The 17437-nt window shown below is 41.5% G+C and overlaps 1 protein-coding gene across 1 annotated transcript in view; it reads left to right on the plus strand.

The window, feature by feature from the left end:
- The first annotated feature begins 409 nt into the window (after positions 1 to 409).
- The window catches only part of PAXIP1 (PAX interacting protein 1), an 83226-nt gene continuing 66198 nt past the window's right edge, over positions 410 to 17437 (plus strand). Inside the window, exons 1-5 of the mRNA XM_067542725.1 lie at positions 410 to 867; positions 5920 to 6054; positions 9308 to 9351; positions 14093 to 14156; positions 15715 to 15828. Coding sequence (XP_067398826.1) covers positions 778 to 867; positions 5920 to 6054; positions 9308 to 9351; positions 14093 to 14156; positions 15715 to 15828 — 447 coding nt within the window. The 5' untranslated portion in view covers positions 410 to 777. The remainder of the gene's footprint in view (positions 868 to 5919; positions 6055 to 9307; positions 9352 to 14092; positions 14157 to 15714; positions 15829 to 17437) is intronic.

A 17437-nucleotide genomic window follows, 5' to 3' on the forward strand; every position in this document is an offset into this window, starting at 1 on the left:
TGCGGGATGGAAGGGTTTTGCGGGTAAGAGTGGGATGAAAAAGACCCACAAGAGCCAGCGCGGGAGCAGGTGGCAGCGGGATTTAAAAAACAGTCCAGTGTGGGGCTCTATTCAGGGCTGCTGGACCCATTTGTATGGGGTGGGGGGGCAGTGCTGAGAGCCAGTGAACCAAACTGTAACCCTTGTTTATGATGGAAACCAGGTCAAGCCAGGGGGGCTGCACTGCAGCCGCATCCCCTGCAGCGCTGTGGGCATAGGCCCGGCCCAGGCAAGGAGAGGAGGGAGGGGGCTGAAGGGAGGTGGGGGGAGGGGATTAAAAAGAGAGCTAACAGGGAAGCTGGTGTGAGGCAGAAGGGCTGGGAAGGAAAGGCCTGTGGGCGGGGCCTGCAAGGGGAACGGCTTCCTCCTGTTGTTTGTTAATGGGCGGGACCAGGCATCCCAGCCACCCGCCCCTTTCGTGGGGGGAGAGTCCACTGAGGGCGGCGGCGACAGGGGGGGGGACAGCAAACTCTGTGGCGGGGTGGAAGGCAGGCGCTCGGCCTTGGTTCGGGACGAGCCGCTGGCCAGAGGCCGGGAACAGCCCAGAGGCCCGCGGCAGGCGGGGGTGCTGAGTGGGCGGGCGGGCCGGCCGCTCGGCTCAGTCTCCCCCCGGGTCCCGGCGGGGAATGGTGCGTTCCGCAGCGCGCGCCTGCTTGCTCCCGCGGTTCGGCAGTTGGGCGGCGGGAGAGTCGGGCAGGCCCCAGGGAGCGTGGGCCGCGGCTCTGCAAGGTCGGGACCATGGCGGCGGCGGGCGGGGAGGAGCTGAAAGTGCCCGAGGAGATGTTCAAAGATGTCAAGTTCTTCGCGGTGGGAGACCTCGACCCCAAGGTACCAAGTCAGCACCTCTTCGCTCCTCCCCCCTCTCCCGCTGGGCACTGTGGGTTCTTCCACCCTTTCCTCGCGGGGCTCGAGCCGATCGATGACAGCCGTTCAAGCTCGCGCGCCGCTTTAAAGCTCGCGCCGTGCAAGGAAGGGAAGGGGTGAGGGAGGGGGGGTCTCGCGCCCTCTCTGAGGGGGATGCGGGCGAATAGGCTGCAGCGTCTGTGTCCCGTCCCCCCGCGCCGTGGAACGGGCCGCCCCGGTGCGCACGCAGGCCCCACAGCAGCCTGAGCCGAGAGCGCCTTCCCGCGAAACAGGGAGCCGGGCTGGGAGCGCGCCCCAAACAGCTGGGGCAGCACTGACCCCGGCCCCCCTTCCGCCTCCCGGCCAGCCCGCCGGCCCGGCTCGGCCCGGCCGCCCTCTTCCCCCCCGTCAGCCTCTCCCCCACCCCTCGCCGCTCCACTCCGCGGGCATAGACTCGCTCCCACAACTTCTCCTCTCCCCTCCCCAGGGCCAGCCCGCGGATGGGGACCCCGCTGACCGCCTCCCCTTTGCTCATCGCAGGCCGCAGGGACCGACGCCGCTGGCGGTCCCCTCCCCCCCCCCCCAGCACCAGTCCGGGGCACCGATCCCACTGAGGGGCCCCTGCCCCCCGTGCCCAGTTCTAGGTCACGGCCACTGATCTGGCTGATTCTTTCCCTTGCTGTATGGTCAGTGCCAGTCTGCAGGCGCTGACCCTATTCGTAGACGCCTCCTGCCAGCTCCAGGACGTGGGCAGTGACTGCCCCCTCCCCTCTGTCCTCAACTCTAGGTCGTGGGCAGGGACCAAGCATCATTTTTTGGGGCCAAGTTCGAACTTGTAACACGGCCCCTTTCCCACACACATAATGGGGATTGCAGCCTGGGCCAGGCCAGGCCAGGCCCCTGGTAAAGTGTACCCTTTTCCCTCCCTCATGTGGCGGCCCAGCTCATGAGCACTGACCCCACTGACATACCCCAGGTCAGGAACCCTGACCCTAGTACCACCTCCTTCCCCCTTTTCCTAGCCCCAGGGAGGAGCTATGTCAGAGCACACTGGGCATATTTGCTTTTACCCAGAAAGTTATCTCATGGGGGAAGGAGAACATAGAGGGAACATTGTTACTGTGTTTCTGGATTTATACTGACTACACTTTAAAATGTATGGATCAGGCATGTGATCAACCTGCTTAGTTACTGTGTTTGCACATAACTTTGTTAAAACAGGCAGTTTACTTTTTTTGCATGGGAAAATGTATTTTGGGGGGCTTTTTAGGACTTGTCATAGTCTCATATGATAAACTTGAAGCACTCATCTCTGAAAGTATTAAATTGTATTAAAAAGACCTATCTTAACCAACTGGAATTGATTAAAATAACTTTTTTATACTGTTTAAGTAAATCAGAATATTCTTGCAGTCTAACTTCTTTACAATGCTTTGACTGATATTCAGTAGTATTCAAGCATTCAATCAGACCATTCTAAGAAATGGCAAACATTCTAGGATTGAAAATAAAACAGATCTTGAAGTGTCACCTGTAGGAACACGTGTGTGTGTGTGTGTGTGTGTGTGTGTGTGTTGGGGGGGGTGTTTCTCAGAGCATGAAGGTTTAAATGGTAGGGTTCACTTGCATCAGACACACACAAAAATGGCAGAGTTTTCAGAGACAATTTACCTAGATTTGTTCTGTTTTTGTAGTTATAATGCTATTAAACACAGGTTTGTTTTTGTTAAGGTGGCAAAGTCAAGCACCCAAAAGATAGGAAATGCCAGAATTAAAGTTGCCTGTGCAACCTTAATTTAGCCCCCTTGTACATATGCATTATGAGAAGTTTTTAATAATATGATCATGTATTATTTCTTTCTGTAAGACCCCTGCATCATTCCTTGCACAATATGGATGGTGCTTACTTAATAAGCAGCTATTCAATATTTTGTTTTATCCTCATTGTTTATGTGTTTGGCCCCATGCCTTATTTACTGCACACTATTCAAACTCTTCTTTGGAGACAAAATTATTAATTTCCTCAAGGGTATTTCTGTGGTGCCATCACTATAGTATTAAAATGCTTCACAAACATAAATTAAATGTTCACAACACTGCTGTGAGATGAAGGGTGGTATTATCCCCATTTTACAAATGCAATCTTAATTTTGGCTTTTCCTAACTTTTGAGTGCTTGATTTTTGCAATCTTAATGGTCTGAAAACATAACTTTTTATTGTAACTTCCAAGGTTTTTAAAAAAGCAAACTGAAAAATAGAAATTCCAGCATGTGGCATTATATTGATACCACAGTGGTCATCATCAGGGCTGGTACCTTTAGACCCAGTGAACAGATCTCTGCCATTGTTGGAACAGATCTCCATTATGGAGTAACTAATAGCAGTAATTTGTCATCTTCTGTGTGAACCAATACCTTTGCCAGTGGGTTTCATAGATATTTGCTGACAACAGAGCAGTGGTGAGCCTCAGCAGTCTTTGGTTATATTCCAGGTTCTGGAGGGGAATATACCCTAGTAGGCACAGACTCTTCTGGCCATTCCTCCCAAGCATGAGTCCTTCTGCCCTGTTACTTCTACCCTATCCCTGTTTCAGTCTTGTCTCTGCCCCAGCCCCATTTTCTTTGCCCTCTCAGTCCCAATCTCCCCTCTTCAGGCTTCTCATCCCAGTCTGTCCCCCTTCTCACACTCAGTCCCTCTTCCTTTCTTCCAGCACTTCATATGATCTGTCTCTCCCCTCTTCTCCTCCTCTTCCTTCCCCCCAGCTTCTTGTCCCAGTCTCTGCCCAGCCAGTCCTAGTTCTCCTCCTGCATCCTAGCTCTTTGTCAGATCTGTCTCCCCTGTCTGTACACACTGGTTCCTAATCTGTCTGCTCTCAGCTCCTTGTCCAATCTCAGTGAACTCCCTCTCCCACCAGCAATGTGACTCTGTCTCAGTCTCCCTCCAACATTTTCCTTACCAGTGCTTCACTCTAGTACCAGCCTCCTTGCCCAACCAGTTTTAGTTTTCCTTCCCCTCCTGCTCCTAGTCTCAGCAGACTCCTTGTCCCAGTCTATTCCTTTCCCTATACCCTGATCTAGCTACTTTTCCCCCTGCATTTGAATCAGACAGCTACACTGTCCTCCCCCCCATGCTGCCTGGATACCAGCAAAGGGGTGTCACTGAGAGCACAGAAGAGACAGGCTCTCTGCTCTCCAAGTTCTGGTGCTCAACCCCACTCCAGCCCAGAGTGACAGGAAGCAGCAATTACAGAGAAAGTTTGGCTTTGCCCCTGTAGTCCTGGTCTGGAGCCTGTTCAGTTGTTTTGTGGGGATGACATATGTGCAGTCCGGTCACACACGAGCGGGGAGGGGCTCGAGCGTGCTTAGCGAGGAAATAATTTTCAGAGATTTTAGCTGCCAAACGCTTAACAAGTCTCTGCCTAGCATGTGCGAACCAACCCTCCCCCTCCCCCCCCCCAGGTTTATAATGACTGTATTTGAGCACATTTTCATGAAAATGGTAGAAAAACACATCCCTGCTACAAAAGTCACCCCCTGCCAAATTTCAAGACCTTGCTTCAAAGCACAGGAGCACTAGAGGGGGTCAAAGAAAAGGTAGCCAGAATTTTTTAACATGGACAAAACAATGTATTAATTCCTAGTTTTGTTCTCATAAACTGCTAAATTGTTTTGGGGTCAGTGTTGTTCAAATACTCATAAATGATCTGGAAAAAGGGGTAAAAAGTGAGATGGCAAAGTTTGCAGAAGATAACTATCTTGAATAATTTTGTAAGTCCAAAGCAGACTGAAGAGTTACACAAGGATCTCACAAAACTGGGTGACTGGACAACAAAATGGCAGATGAATTTCAATGATGATAAATGCAAAGTAATGCATATTGGAAGACACAATCCCAACTATACATACAAAATGATGGGGTCTAAATTAGCCGTTACAACTGAAGAAAGAGATCTTGGAGTCATTGGTGATAGTTCTCTGAAAACATCCACTCTGTGTGCTGAGGTCAGAAAAGCTAACAATGGTAGGAAAGGGATAGATAATAAAACAGTGAATATCATAATACCACTATATTAATCCTTGGTACGCCCACATCTGGAATACTGTGTGCAGTTCTGGTTGCCCCATCTCAAAAAAAATATATTAGAAATGGAAAAGGTACAGAGAAGGGCAACACAAATGATTAAGGGTATGGAATAGCTTCCGTATGAGGAGAGATTAAAAAGACTGGGATTATTCATCTTGGAAAAGACATTACAAAAGGGGGATATGATAGAAGTCTATAAAATCATACATAGTTTGCAGAAATTGTATAGAGAAGAGTTATTTACCTCTTCACATAATACAAGAATCAGGGATCACCCAATGAAATTAATAGGCAGCAGGTTTAAAACAAACAAAAGGAAGTACTTCTTCACACAATGTGCAGTCAACCTGTGGAACGCGTTGTGAGGGGATGTTGTGAAGGCAAAAAACATGACTGGATTCAAAAAAGAATTAGAGTTCATGGAGGGTATGTTCATCAGTGGCTATTAGCCAAGATGGTCAGGGATGCAATCCCATGCTCTGGATGTCCCTAAACCTTTGACTGCCAGATGCTGGGACTAGACAACAGGTCGTGTTCTGTTCATTCCCTTTGAAGCATTGGCTGCTGTCAGAAGACAAGATGTCGGGTTAGATGGACCATTGGTCTTGACCCAGTATGGCCATTCTTATATTCTTATGAAAATTTCCAAAATAGTTAAGTCTGAGGCAGAAACTCGGCATGTAAAATTTCAGCCAAATGGTTAAAGTTTGGCAAAGTTATAAGCAACTGAAAGCAGGGTCTTTTAATGGGCAGTGTTGGTCAAACTTAATATGAGGCAGTGCCGCCAGCCTTGCTTATAATATAATTATGTTTTCTATAAGAAAACGAAGAGTCAACTTAGTGAAATGGTACTCCTCCAAACCCAAGGGTTGGTAATGTCCCTACCTTAATATTTTTCTAAAACCCAAAATTGTAAGATGATATTTTGATTTGTCTTGCTCTGTGGTGTTTAGGTTATTCAGCTTCTGAAAGCTGGGAAAGCGAAGGAAGTTTCTTATAATGCACTGGCTTCACATGTTATTTCGGAAGATGGAGACAATCCTGAGGTTGGAGAATCTCGTGAGGTCTTTGATCTCCCTGTGGTAAAGGTGAGTAATTACTGTGTAACACAATAGAAATGTTAATATAATTGTTTCCCACTGTAATTAATTGTGATTTTGAGGGGTTTTTTAAGTACCATTCACATTCATATGATGTGTAGAGAAAATGGGACGGGGGCGGGGAGAGGTGTCTAACTTCCTTCTGAAGTTGGTACCCAACTTATTATCTGAATGACCGTTATATAGAATTCCAAAATTTAGTATAACATTTTTACCATGACTCTGCTCTTCCCCTTTTTTGGTTATTAGTTGCCTCTTTGTTTTCATTGTCCTTCCCAATTTTTTTTTATCACGTTCCTTCCTTCATCAGGTGAAATGATCCTAGTAAGGTTCACTTTATAATTATTTTGCCTGGGAAAGTTTATCTGCAACTGCTGGCAACAAAAGACTTCAGTTTCTATTATAAAAAGTAGCCTGCATATATATTTCTTCTTCACATGCACACTCTGTAGGTAGATTCCCTATAAATCTCAGTGTTGCCAGCTTTTGTGATGTTGTTGTGAGTCTTTTGGTGTTTTTTTCTGAAAAAGCAGGACTCTTGTGAATACATCAGAATCTCAGCTTTCATTTTAAAAAAATAAGTATGTTTCTTGATCTCATGTTTGTGGAAATAAGCTTGAAAATGTGAACCTAACTGTTTAAAATCCAGAAAATCAATATAAAGATCTGAAAATGTATTACCTTTAAAATCTCATGATTTGGGGATGAGGGGTCATGACTCATGGTTTTTATTTATTTTTTAAATACTAGAAGTTGGCAATACTGAATTCTGGTGGCTTGTAATAAGTTTTAGTACATGGGTTGTTATGACAATGTAGACATAAACTAACAGGAAATAGTGAAAGTCAAAAATGAAATACAAGTAGGAACGGTTTCTATTTTAACCCAAATCAAACAAGTCCATTTTCTAAGATGTTTTTGGCTCTTTTGTTTAGTAATAGTGATTATAATACTTAGGTCTCTTATAATGCTTTTCATCTGTGATATCAGTGGAAGGGGAGTATCATTTCTACTTGTCACATTCCAGGTTCAATCCAGACTAGTGAGGGGTTGTGTCACCACCTGCTCTTCAGCCTTGGGTGCCTAACAATGCTTTGCTGCTGTAGTTTCCAACCTGCGCCCCTAACAAACAGTCAGACAGCATAAAGGCCACACCCTGTTTCTCTGTGTGTAGCTGCAGTCTGCCAGCCACACTCTGGCTTCCCACAAGCCTTGTTACCACTTGCAGGGTGACCCCAACCCATTCCCAGTCCTGAATTTTCCCCAAAATGTGTGTTCTTCGCTGTCCAGCTCTCTCCCAGACAGCTCAGATATTAGAGGTCTGTTGTCCCTCTAAGAGGTTAATATCCCACAGTTTGCTTTTTAACTGGAGATACTCAAACATTTCCATTTAAACACAGCACTGGATTAGTTTTGATTAAAGGATTAAACGAGTTCATTTAACTACAGAAAGAGATTTTAAGTGAATACAAATATAAGGCATTAATGGTTACAAGAGATGTAAAGATAAAATGCTTTCTAGTAAGTAAAACTTAACAAACTAGATTTGGTTCAAGGTAAAATCTTTACCACATATTCCAGCAACAGAGGTGACCAAATTCTCCGGTCAGAACCCTCCCAAAGTCCAGAGTCTGGATCCTTTGTCATCTTAGGTGAAAGAGAGCGAGAGAGGGACAGGGAGAGGAAGAAAGCTAGAATACCTGGGGTGTTCTTGACCCTCACTTTTATACTCCAGTCACCCTTTGAAATGCATTTTCCTGAAGCTTACTCCTGTATAAAGTTTCTTTCCACTGTGAGGAGGGAGACATGGAGACTCATGGTGAAAGAGGTTCCATGTTGTTGTTTGTTAAAATGCAGATCGATCTGTTCCTGCTCCCTCCGCTTGCAAAGAATGGCCACTTGACTGGTGCTTGCCAATCAACTTTGATGAAACCTGGCTAGAGGCGTTAGCTTGTCCTTTGTCTTTGAGGAACAAGTTTATCCCCTCCCCAGACTTGTCTGGTAAACACATTTCAGTCATAATTTCAGTTTATGTTCATAACTTTACATATAATGTTGCTACACACATTTCACTATGATATTATTGACTAGTGAGTTAATAGTTTTCAAATAATACATCACAAGACATATGTTGTATAATAATTATTACAATAATGTGTTGGGTGTGAATACATTATTGCATTCGGTCATACTCCTCACTTCATAGATCCAGAAACTGGTACAAAATTGTGTGACCTTGAGAAAGTCACTTCCTTGCCAGTCACAGAACTGGGAAGCAGACCCCAGGTTTCCCGATTCACACCCATTATGGTGCTCTATCCACTAGACCCTGCTGCCTCTCTAAGTTCTTTCTCTTCTGGTAATTTAGTGCCTCTGTTTCTGTATACAATAGATATGACTCTGTTCAGCTGGGGCACTTGCAGACACGTATGCTACGGCTGATTGTTTTCATGGAATGTTCCATGGCTTAGTTCTGTATTCATAAAGAAGGCGATTGCTGCCATTCTTAGGTGCAGAGGAAGGGCTTAGAAGCATTAGCAGTGTTTTCCAAATCCTAATGGATAATTTAAACAATTTAATTTCGTGTAGTATCACCAACTTTAAAAAAAAAAAAACATTTGTCAAGTAGAACGGCAGGACTTTCTGCTATGCCGATTGATCTGATCTGATAACATCATAGTGTGAGCCTGCAAATCAAGAAGGTAAGCCTAAGTATGAAGAGAGAGGGAAAATCAAAGCGACTAAAAGTAGTTAAAGTATAGTGTGTGGCTAAAATAGGGTAAAGGAGTCGGGAAAATGGTAACAGTAAAGCTGAAAAAAGTTTAAGGAAAAACAAAATTAATCTTTTGATTAAATCCTCATAATAAATACATATATCTTGAATTCTGCATATCTTTAAGGGAGTACAAATATATGTTATTTAAAGCAGGTGACTGGAGGTCAGGAAATCTGGGTTCTATTCTAGTCTTTGCTGCTGACTTCCTGTGTGACCTTGGAGAAATCACTGATTGTTTTGTGCTTCAGTTTATCTGTGTTTAAAAGCTAATAATAAATATTACATGGGGGTGTGTAGTGAGGATTAAGTACATTGTTTATAAAGCACTTGTTGATCCTAAGATGAAAGGTGTTGTAGAACTGAAAAGTAGTTTTTAAATTAATACAAACTGAAGTCAAACTGTTACTTGTGTGTATTCCTTCAGATACTTCACTAAAAATATACTTCATTAATTTTGTCTTGCAGCCTTCCTGGGTGATTTTGTCTGTTCAATGTGGAGCTCTTCTGCCGTATCCTTTCTCTTGAGTTGTTCAAATTGTAAAATATGTATAAAAATATGTAAACATTAAATTATATATTCTGCATATTAAATGCTAAAATCTGTTGAAGCAGTATGCATCCACTGTTAAAAAGCAAAAAAATCAGGAAATACAAAAGCTAAGGCCATGTTACTGCAAGCATTTACACATGGTCATAGGTGCTGGAACTAAGGGTGTGGGGGGCGCTGCTGCACCCCCTGGCTTGAAGTGGTTTCATTTGTATACAGAGTTGACAGTTTGGTTCAGTGGTTGTCAACATCCCATTATAAAAATTGTTCCAGCACCTCTGCATGTGGTTAACCTTACTAATGCGGGTAGTCCCACTGTTACTACCTATGGTGGTAAAGGTAAACCACTTGTGTACACATTTGCAGGATCAGGGCCTACAGGTCTAATAACAGTATCATTGCAATGGAAATAATAAACAGTAACTCAGTTACATGCATATATCTAGTATTTTCTATTCTTGTTCTTTCTAATTAAGAATGTAGTTTTATTAATGTTTATGCTGTAAAATCTGCATCATAAGACACACTGTGTGCTGCTCTGCTTAGTTAATGTTGCTTTATAACCATAATTTCTAAAGTTATGAACATGTAAAATGGTTGTGTAATTTTTCTGTAATGATTATTGCCAGGTGACTTCTTTAATAGCATTTATAACACTGGAGCATGTGCTAGTGCATTGCCCCATGCTATGTTACTTTTCAGTTTCTAGCAATGCCATCCTTCGATGTTCTTTTAGTTGAAGGATACTGGCTATTTACATTCTGGCTTCTCTGCTAAGAAGCCGAAGATTGAATGGACATGGATACTTGCACCTTTTTGCCACTAGGGTTGTCCAGAGAGGAACTGTGCATAAGCAATCTGCATTTGCACAGAGAGACCAAGTTGTTGCCTGTCTAACCAGTTTGTTTGTGCATATGCCTGTTTGTGCCCAGGGATACAGATTGGATAGTTAAGCAATCTTATTGTAATGGTAAAGTCTGAAGCCTGTTTGAAAATTTGGTCCTAGGAGAGCCTTTATAACAGACAGTGATTCAAGCTGATGCTTTCCTTCTATGAGAATTGCCTGGCAGATGATCTCAGAATCTTGTTACCTTTTCTTCTCTTTGTACCATGATTCTAAAGGTATAAAAGGATAGAGTTCTTTTTGATTGCCAAAGATGCAGTGAGCTTTTTATGCCCTTTGAATGTTTAAAAAGGCTTGAAATATTTACCAGATAGAAAACTACCAGCTAAAACTACCATACTAAAGCTACTAGCAAAAAGCTGATAAGAAAGTTAATAGCACTAGGGAGTGCACCCCATTTGGATCTAGGACGAAGCTGCCAGAAAGCGTGAGAAGGGATAAGCTGAAAACATCCTGTGATAGGATTTTCAGAAGTGCTCAGCATTGGCCTAACTACTTTCACTGGACTCAATGGTAAAACTTCCATTGACTTGATTGACAGCAGAATTAGATCAATACTTAAGCACATTTGAAAATTCACCTTGAATGCTCCTTGTTTACGTATTCTGAGATAGCAATATTGGGAGAAAGAGCCACTGCTGGAAGCTTTCTCTGCTGTGCTCCTGTCTTTTTTTCTGTCAGTCTTGACTTGTGTTTGATAAGTTCTTTTGGAGTTTGTGTTCTTTGTGCTGAGGTCCACAGCTTTGTTACAATGGGTATTTCAGTCTGCTTGCAGATTGGAGCAGGAGCCGGAATCAGACCTGTTAGAGACTGGTAGCAGGGGAATGCCCTGCCTTCTGAAGTTCCCTCCATTTTCTTTTCTGCCTCCCCAGCAGCAGGTGGCTCAACCAGATCCCCTGGTTGTAGTATTTTTTTCTGAGGAAAATTCCAAACTTTATTTCAAATTTTCAGACTAACAGTTTGGTTCATTAATTTGGCAAATTTCCAGGTTTGTGTCCCCGGGCTGCATTTTATTTTTGGGGAACTTTCCCTCAACTCCACTTACCTTTCTGAGGTTTTTCCAGCACCTATAGGGCTACCTATAGTTTTCATGTGGTCACAAGACACTGTCTGGAGGGCATACCCTATGGAACTGAGCAAGAATTATAGGAATAATTTTATCTTGTTCCCAGTCTCAGCAACCCATGCAAAGGCCATCACATGAATTCAGTCATACATCATGTGCATCTGATGATAGATTACAGTCTGCTTCTGATCCTATTTCTAGCCTCAGAGAACCAGGGAGGAGCAGAGCAGGACCTGTCTGAAGCTTTTAAAGGAGGTTTGTCTTAAGAGCATTCCCATTTTACCAACTTTAGACAATTCTTTTGTTTTGCAGATGAATCACAGCTTTTTTCTTTTCCCAACTTTGATCATTATCATTTGATGTTACACTATGCTCCCCATGGTCTCTCTCCAGGATCATAGTAGCAATAATACTGGATTTAGGGAAGAAGGAAGTTCGCTTATCTTTTCCTGGACAATTTTTCTGATTAGGGGTCTTTACAAAGAGAAAGCTGAAGCAAACAGGCTGAGTTATATGGTTCCTGGAGTATCTTGGATTTAGGACATACACAAGCATATGGCAGCAAGGAAATCAATCATAGGCTGGGGATGAATACCATCATGTACAAGGTCTCATTTCAGAAGAATAACGGAAGATGAAGAAGGCCATAAAGGAAAACAAGTAGTATCAGAGAAACAAAAATCCAGTTCTTATTGAAGCCTATTGTGAATTCTGATCTCATTCACAGGCATGTTTCTGTGATCTAGAGTCCATATAAAACCTGTCCAGTAATTCCAGTATCTCCTCTGCCTCTTACCCCATCTTATCTGTTTTCAGAGATCTGGCTCCAGTTGTATGTTCTCTGCCTTTTTTAAATATTCTCCCAATTCTTTTCAGGGAATGTGTACCAGACAGAGTGAGTACAGTATCCACCAGCTAGAACACAATGATTAATTGAGATCTCAGAACACTATCCTTCCATAGATAACAGACCTGTTCTGTTAAATATGAAAGTTCAGTTCGTAGGAGCACTGACAATCTCAGGGCAGTCATGTCTCCGATACAGTATTGAGATCTGCTAGACTGCCACATAGCCATCAATATATATTTCACCTAATTCTGCATATTGGTCATCCAGTCTTAGTGAATGCCGTTTCCTTTCTTTTGGTAGAAGTCTTTTCCATTCCTTACTGCCCAGTGGAAGATGGAGGATATAATATATATGCTACCTTATTATAGATGTCCATATTTAAAGGATTATCTTGCTTCCCACCGTGGAGGCACAGTGCTATTAAAATCCCATTGTAACAGATCTGTGGACCTTAGAATGAAGAATAGGACAAATCATCTGTGCTTTCCTGGAAATTTCCTTTCTTAAAGTAAAGAGGTCCCCAGGTCTGTACCAGCCTGGAGATAAGTGGATCATCCAGAATAGAGATGGCAATAGACATCCAGAGATTTGTGTTTGTTGTCATTAGGTGCAATTTGCCATGCTTTGTAGTAGGAGAACCCTTTACGCTTTTTCCTGAAAGTATAGTTAACACAACCTACAATTTAGGAAAGTAGATTTACATAAGAATGGCCATACAGGGTCAGACCAATGGTCCATCTAGCCCAGTATCCTGTTGTCCAACAGCGAACAGTGTCAGGTGCTTCAGAGGGAATGAACAGAGCAGGCAATCATTGAGTGAGCCATCCGATTGTCCAGTCCCAGCTCCTGGCAATCAGAGGGTAGGGACACCCAGAGCATGGGGTTGCATCCTTGACCATCTTGTCTAATAGCCATTGATGGACCTACCCTCCATGAACATCTCATTCTTTTTTTGAACCCTGTTATAGTTTTGGCCTTTACAACATTCCCTGGCAACGAATTCCACAGGTTGACTGTGCCTTGTGTGAAGAAGTACTTCCTTATGTTTGTTTTAAACCTGCTGCCTATTAATTTCATTGGGGGACCCCTGGTTCTTGTGTTATATGGAGTAAATAACACTTACTTTCTCCACATCACTCATGATTGTATAGACATCTATCTTATCTCCCCTTTGTCGTCTCTTTTCCAAGTTGAAAAATCCCAGTCTTTTTAATCACTCCTCATACGGAAGCTGCTCCGTACCCGTAATCATTTTTGTTGCCCTTCTCTTTACCTTTTCCAGTTCTAGTATATCTTTTTTGAAATGGGGTGACCAGAACTGAAATTGAATTATCCTGGCTGTAGAAGTTATCTCAGCTGGAAGGAACTTCAGGGAGCAGGGTATTCCCTTTGTGCCAGTGTCTGACAAATCTGGTTCTGTCCCCAACCTGCAGGCAGGCTGACATGCACATTGTAATGAATCTGGCATTCTTATTACTCAAAGAAAAGAAATTTTCAGGTAACAGAAAATTTTTCCTATTTTACCATCCTGAAAGGAAGGGCAATTACACTTTTCCATTGCTTGTTTTTCTTTTAGTGGGATGGAATGTGCTGAAAAAGCTATCCCAGAGGAGCAAGTTCACAGTGCCATTTTGGGCTCCTACAGTAGTTAGAAGTAATCTGGATCAGTTTGACTTGAAACTTTTGAATTTTCACTAAAAGTTGCAACTTGAAGAAACAAATCTCAGACTTTAAAGGACTAGCTTTTGTTTGGTTTTTGGTTTGGCTTTTTTTAATGGTCAAATATATGAGAAATGCAATGCATAATATCATTAATTCTCTTCCGAAACCCTTCAAGAAATATCTATTTTGGTTATTTTATGTCCTTGACATCTGTTTTCCAGGGTGAATGGTTTCTCTCCAGAATCATGTCAGATCTTTTTTGGAGTCACTGCTTGTCTCTCTCAGGTGAGAATATAAAGCCATTTTAAAGAAATCTAACTTAGAATAATTACAATACATTTGTACGCTTTTTTGTCTTCTGATTCTTGTTTTCCTTATAGTCTTTTTACATGGTACTGTGACTTTTCTTCTCTGATATACAATAGGTGAACCATTATCTGAGCAGCATTTGACTAAATACTGAATTGGATATCATACATGGGGATCCACAGAATCATTCAACACTTAGCATAAAAAGGGGAATGATTTATATGGTATTAAGCAATAAAGAGATCCTATAATATGCAGAGTGCAGCACATAGGAATTCTATGGCTTTTATTTTTTAATTTTTTATAACTTCTTATTTTGGGTTGTTTTTGTTTTGTTATCCATGCACTAAGCAGGAAAACTTTGCAGAATAACTGGTCGACATGATTATACTTTTTCTTCTGTGCACTAACACTTTACTATAGGTGGGACAGCTAAAACTTCAGACAAGCTAGGCTCCAACCTTGGAAAGATTTATGTACCTGCTTAACTCTGAACACTGTGAGCATACCTCTTGAAATCACTGTGTGAACAGGTGCATTCATCTTTACAGGTGGGGCCATAAGTTTTAAATTGCTACTTTTGTTGATACTGTTAGGAAAATGTTAATTTTTCTGTTGCATATGATTGTACAGGTTTACCTGGCATGTCAGGCAGAATAGAACATAACCTGTTAGAGGCAAGAAGCACTTCTGATTGTCTGCATGTGTTTTGCTAATGTGATTTACTGGTTTTAATTCTGTTTTACTTTTTGTTAGTCCCTTTATCTTAACAGACATTAATACTTTAAATGAATTTATTTGCATCCTCTAAAATCTGAAGAATTAGTAGGCCTTTTAAAAAATTCTTCTGAATAAGAAATGGGAGTACTAAGTGCTCATGAATATTTTTGTTATATATGATCCAACACCATTTGGAGTTAGTGGGAGTATTTTTGTACTGATTTCAGTGGGAGTTGGATTAGGCTCTTTTGCATTTTTTTTTTTTAAAGGCTGCAGGTGTCTTGGTCATCACAATTACATACAATGCCTAGGAATTAGGTAGCCATTGCTTTGGATAACCAACAGATTTTTGTTCATTATTCAATAATGACATTCCCTAGATTGGAGAATGATGATGCAAGTAAAATCCATAAAACAGTCCTTTTTTATTGGAAGAAGATTTTGTTCAAGTAGCCAGTTGTGTAAGGCAATGGTTGAAGCAAAATAAACAGGCTGTCTTGAATGAATGTACAAAATTTTCTATTTGCATTTTGGTTCCATAGTTGTAACTTTCTCTCCCCAGAGAATGATATCCTGATTTCAGGTTAGCAAAAGTGAAGAACATCTCCTAAAGTTATTTTTCATTGTAAGGATTAAGGAATTGTCCTTTCAGTGTTTTTTGTAAACTTTCATACTAATCCTCTATTTAAAAGTGGTGGGAAGTAAAACATTAGTCAAATTGCTAAACAATAATTCATAAGTTACATTAATGCTGTTCAAGCACAAGAAGTCTTGTTGCATAGATCTAAAAGGTTTATTTTTAATTTCCTATTAGATTTCATCTGAAGACCGAAGTGTGCTGTGGGCTTTGATTACTTTTTACGGAGGGGATTGCCAACTGAGCCTTAATAATAAGTGTACTCATTTGATTGTGCCTGAGCCAAAGGGGGTAAGAGTTTATTACATGTACAGTCTTTCCTGGTGTAGTTCTCGTTTCTTAATAATCAAACAATTTTCACCCTTCCTGAAGTTTTTTAGCATCTCAAATTGCTTTCTCAATAGCTGAAGTGTTCATGTAAATGCATTGCAGCTAGTTGTCTCATATTTATTTTCTGTACAGCTTTGAGTTGGATTAATTCAAAAGGTATCCCAGTCTCAAATATTTTGTATTTGTATCTGATTTGTAGCTGCATAAAAACTTTTATATATCAAATAGCTATTTGATAAATAACTGACTTTACAATTGCCTGCCTAGTTACTCGTGTATACTAATCAGTAGTGCATGTGTATTAGTATATGTCATTTATAATTGCTTAGTGGAATTCCTGAACAAATTACAAGGCTAGAGTAGTAATACTGTAAAAACACATATTGAATCTATATACTTATTACTGGACTATCACTGGAAAAAGATTTGCAATGCCTTCCATTTTGTTTACATTTTAGGGTTGTATGTGTGTGGGGAGAAGAATCCAGAAAGAAACCCTAAATAACAGAATTTTCCTCTTGGAGGAAGATGAAGGGTTATTTTGTCCCACTAATTAGGGCACCGTATTTTGATAAAAAGTACTGAGCATTTATATAGAATTTTTAATATTCAGAGCTCTTCACAAACACTAGCTAACCTTCAGATTAAGTAAGTGGTATTGTTTTTAAACAAGTGGGGAAACTAAGTAACAGATGCTAGAGGATTTGCCAAAGATGGCATACGGGGACAGCACCAGAACAGAGTCTTGTAGTGTCATATTAATAATGCTCTAGTTGTGATAGATCCAGTATAAGTACTTATTTCAGGTACTTGCCTTTCGGGGGCGGGGGAAGTCCCAGTGAGCTTGTTCTCAAACCACAAAAACCATAATAAAATATTTTTTAAAAAATCAGAAACCCCAAACCAAACAAAGTCTACTTAGACATTTCTAGTTACCTTATCAGTGGATGCAGCAAGGTTTTTTTTTTTATTTGCACTTTGATAACTTAGACACTGACCCTGCAAGTACTTCAACACATGCTTGACAGTATGGGTGTGAATAGTCTAAAAAAATAGTGAAGTTAAACGTGTATGAAGGCTTGTTGAATTGATGTCTAAAATGTATACTTGTCGTGTAGACCTTTGTCAAGTTTGGAAAATGTTGTTTGAGAAATAAGTTTTTATAAATGTTTGTAAAATACAGTGTCTATATGCAATATATTGATTCAGTTTACTACCATCCCATCAAAGTGTGATATGTCATTCTCCCCCCCCGGCCCATTTTATAAAAATTAATCTGGGAAATCTTTGGGCTTACTGTGGCCTGGAACTGAGAGAAGGAAAAGGTTTTCCTATTGATTGTATGCAGGAACCTTAGCATTCCCCTCTCTCTTCCATCTTCTCACTACCCCTCAAAATAAATAAATAAAACTAAAACACTATATAAACCAGTACAGTTTCCAGTACATACATAGTATTGGTATCTAAAGCATATGCTGAATAATTGAGAAGCCTTGAAATGACTGAGATGTCTGTAGTGACCCAGGAACCTCTTGGTGCCAGAGAGCACAAGGGATGCATAGGATTTTAC

The sequence above is a fragment of the Emydura macquarii genome, unplaced genomic scaffold (assembly GCF_026122565.2).
Source record: "Emydura macquarii macquarii isolate MOO-44397 ecotype Brisbane River unplaced genomic scaffold, CSIRO-AGI_Emac_v2 contig_719, whole genome shotgun sequence".
In the NCBI taxonomy this organism is placed as follows: Eukaryota; Metazoa; Chordata; order Testudines; family Chelidae; genus Emydura; species Emydura macquarii.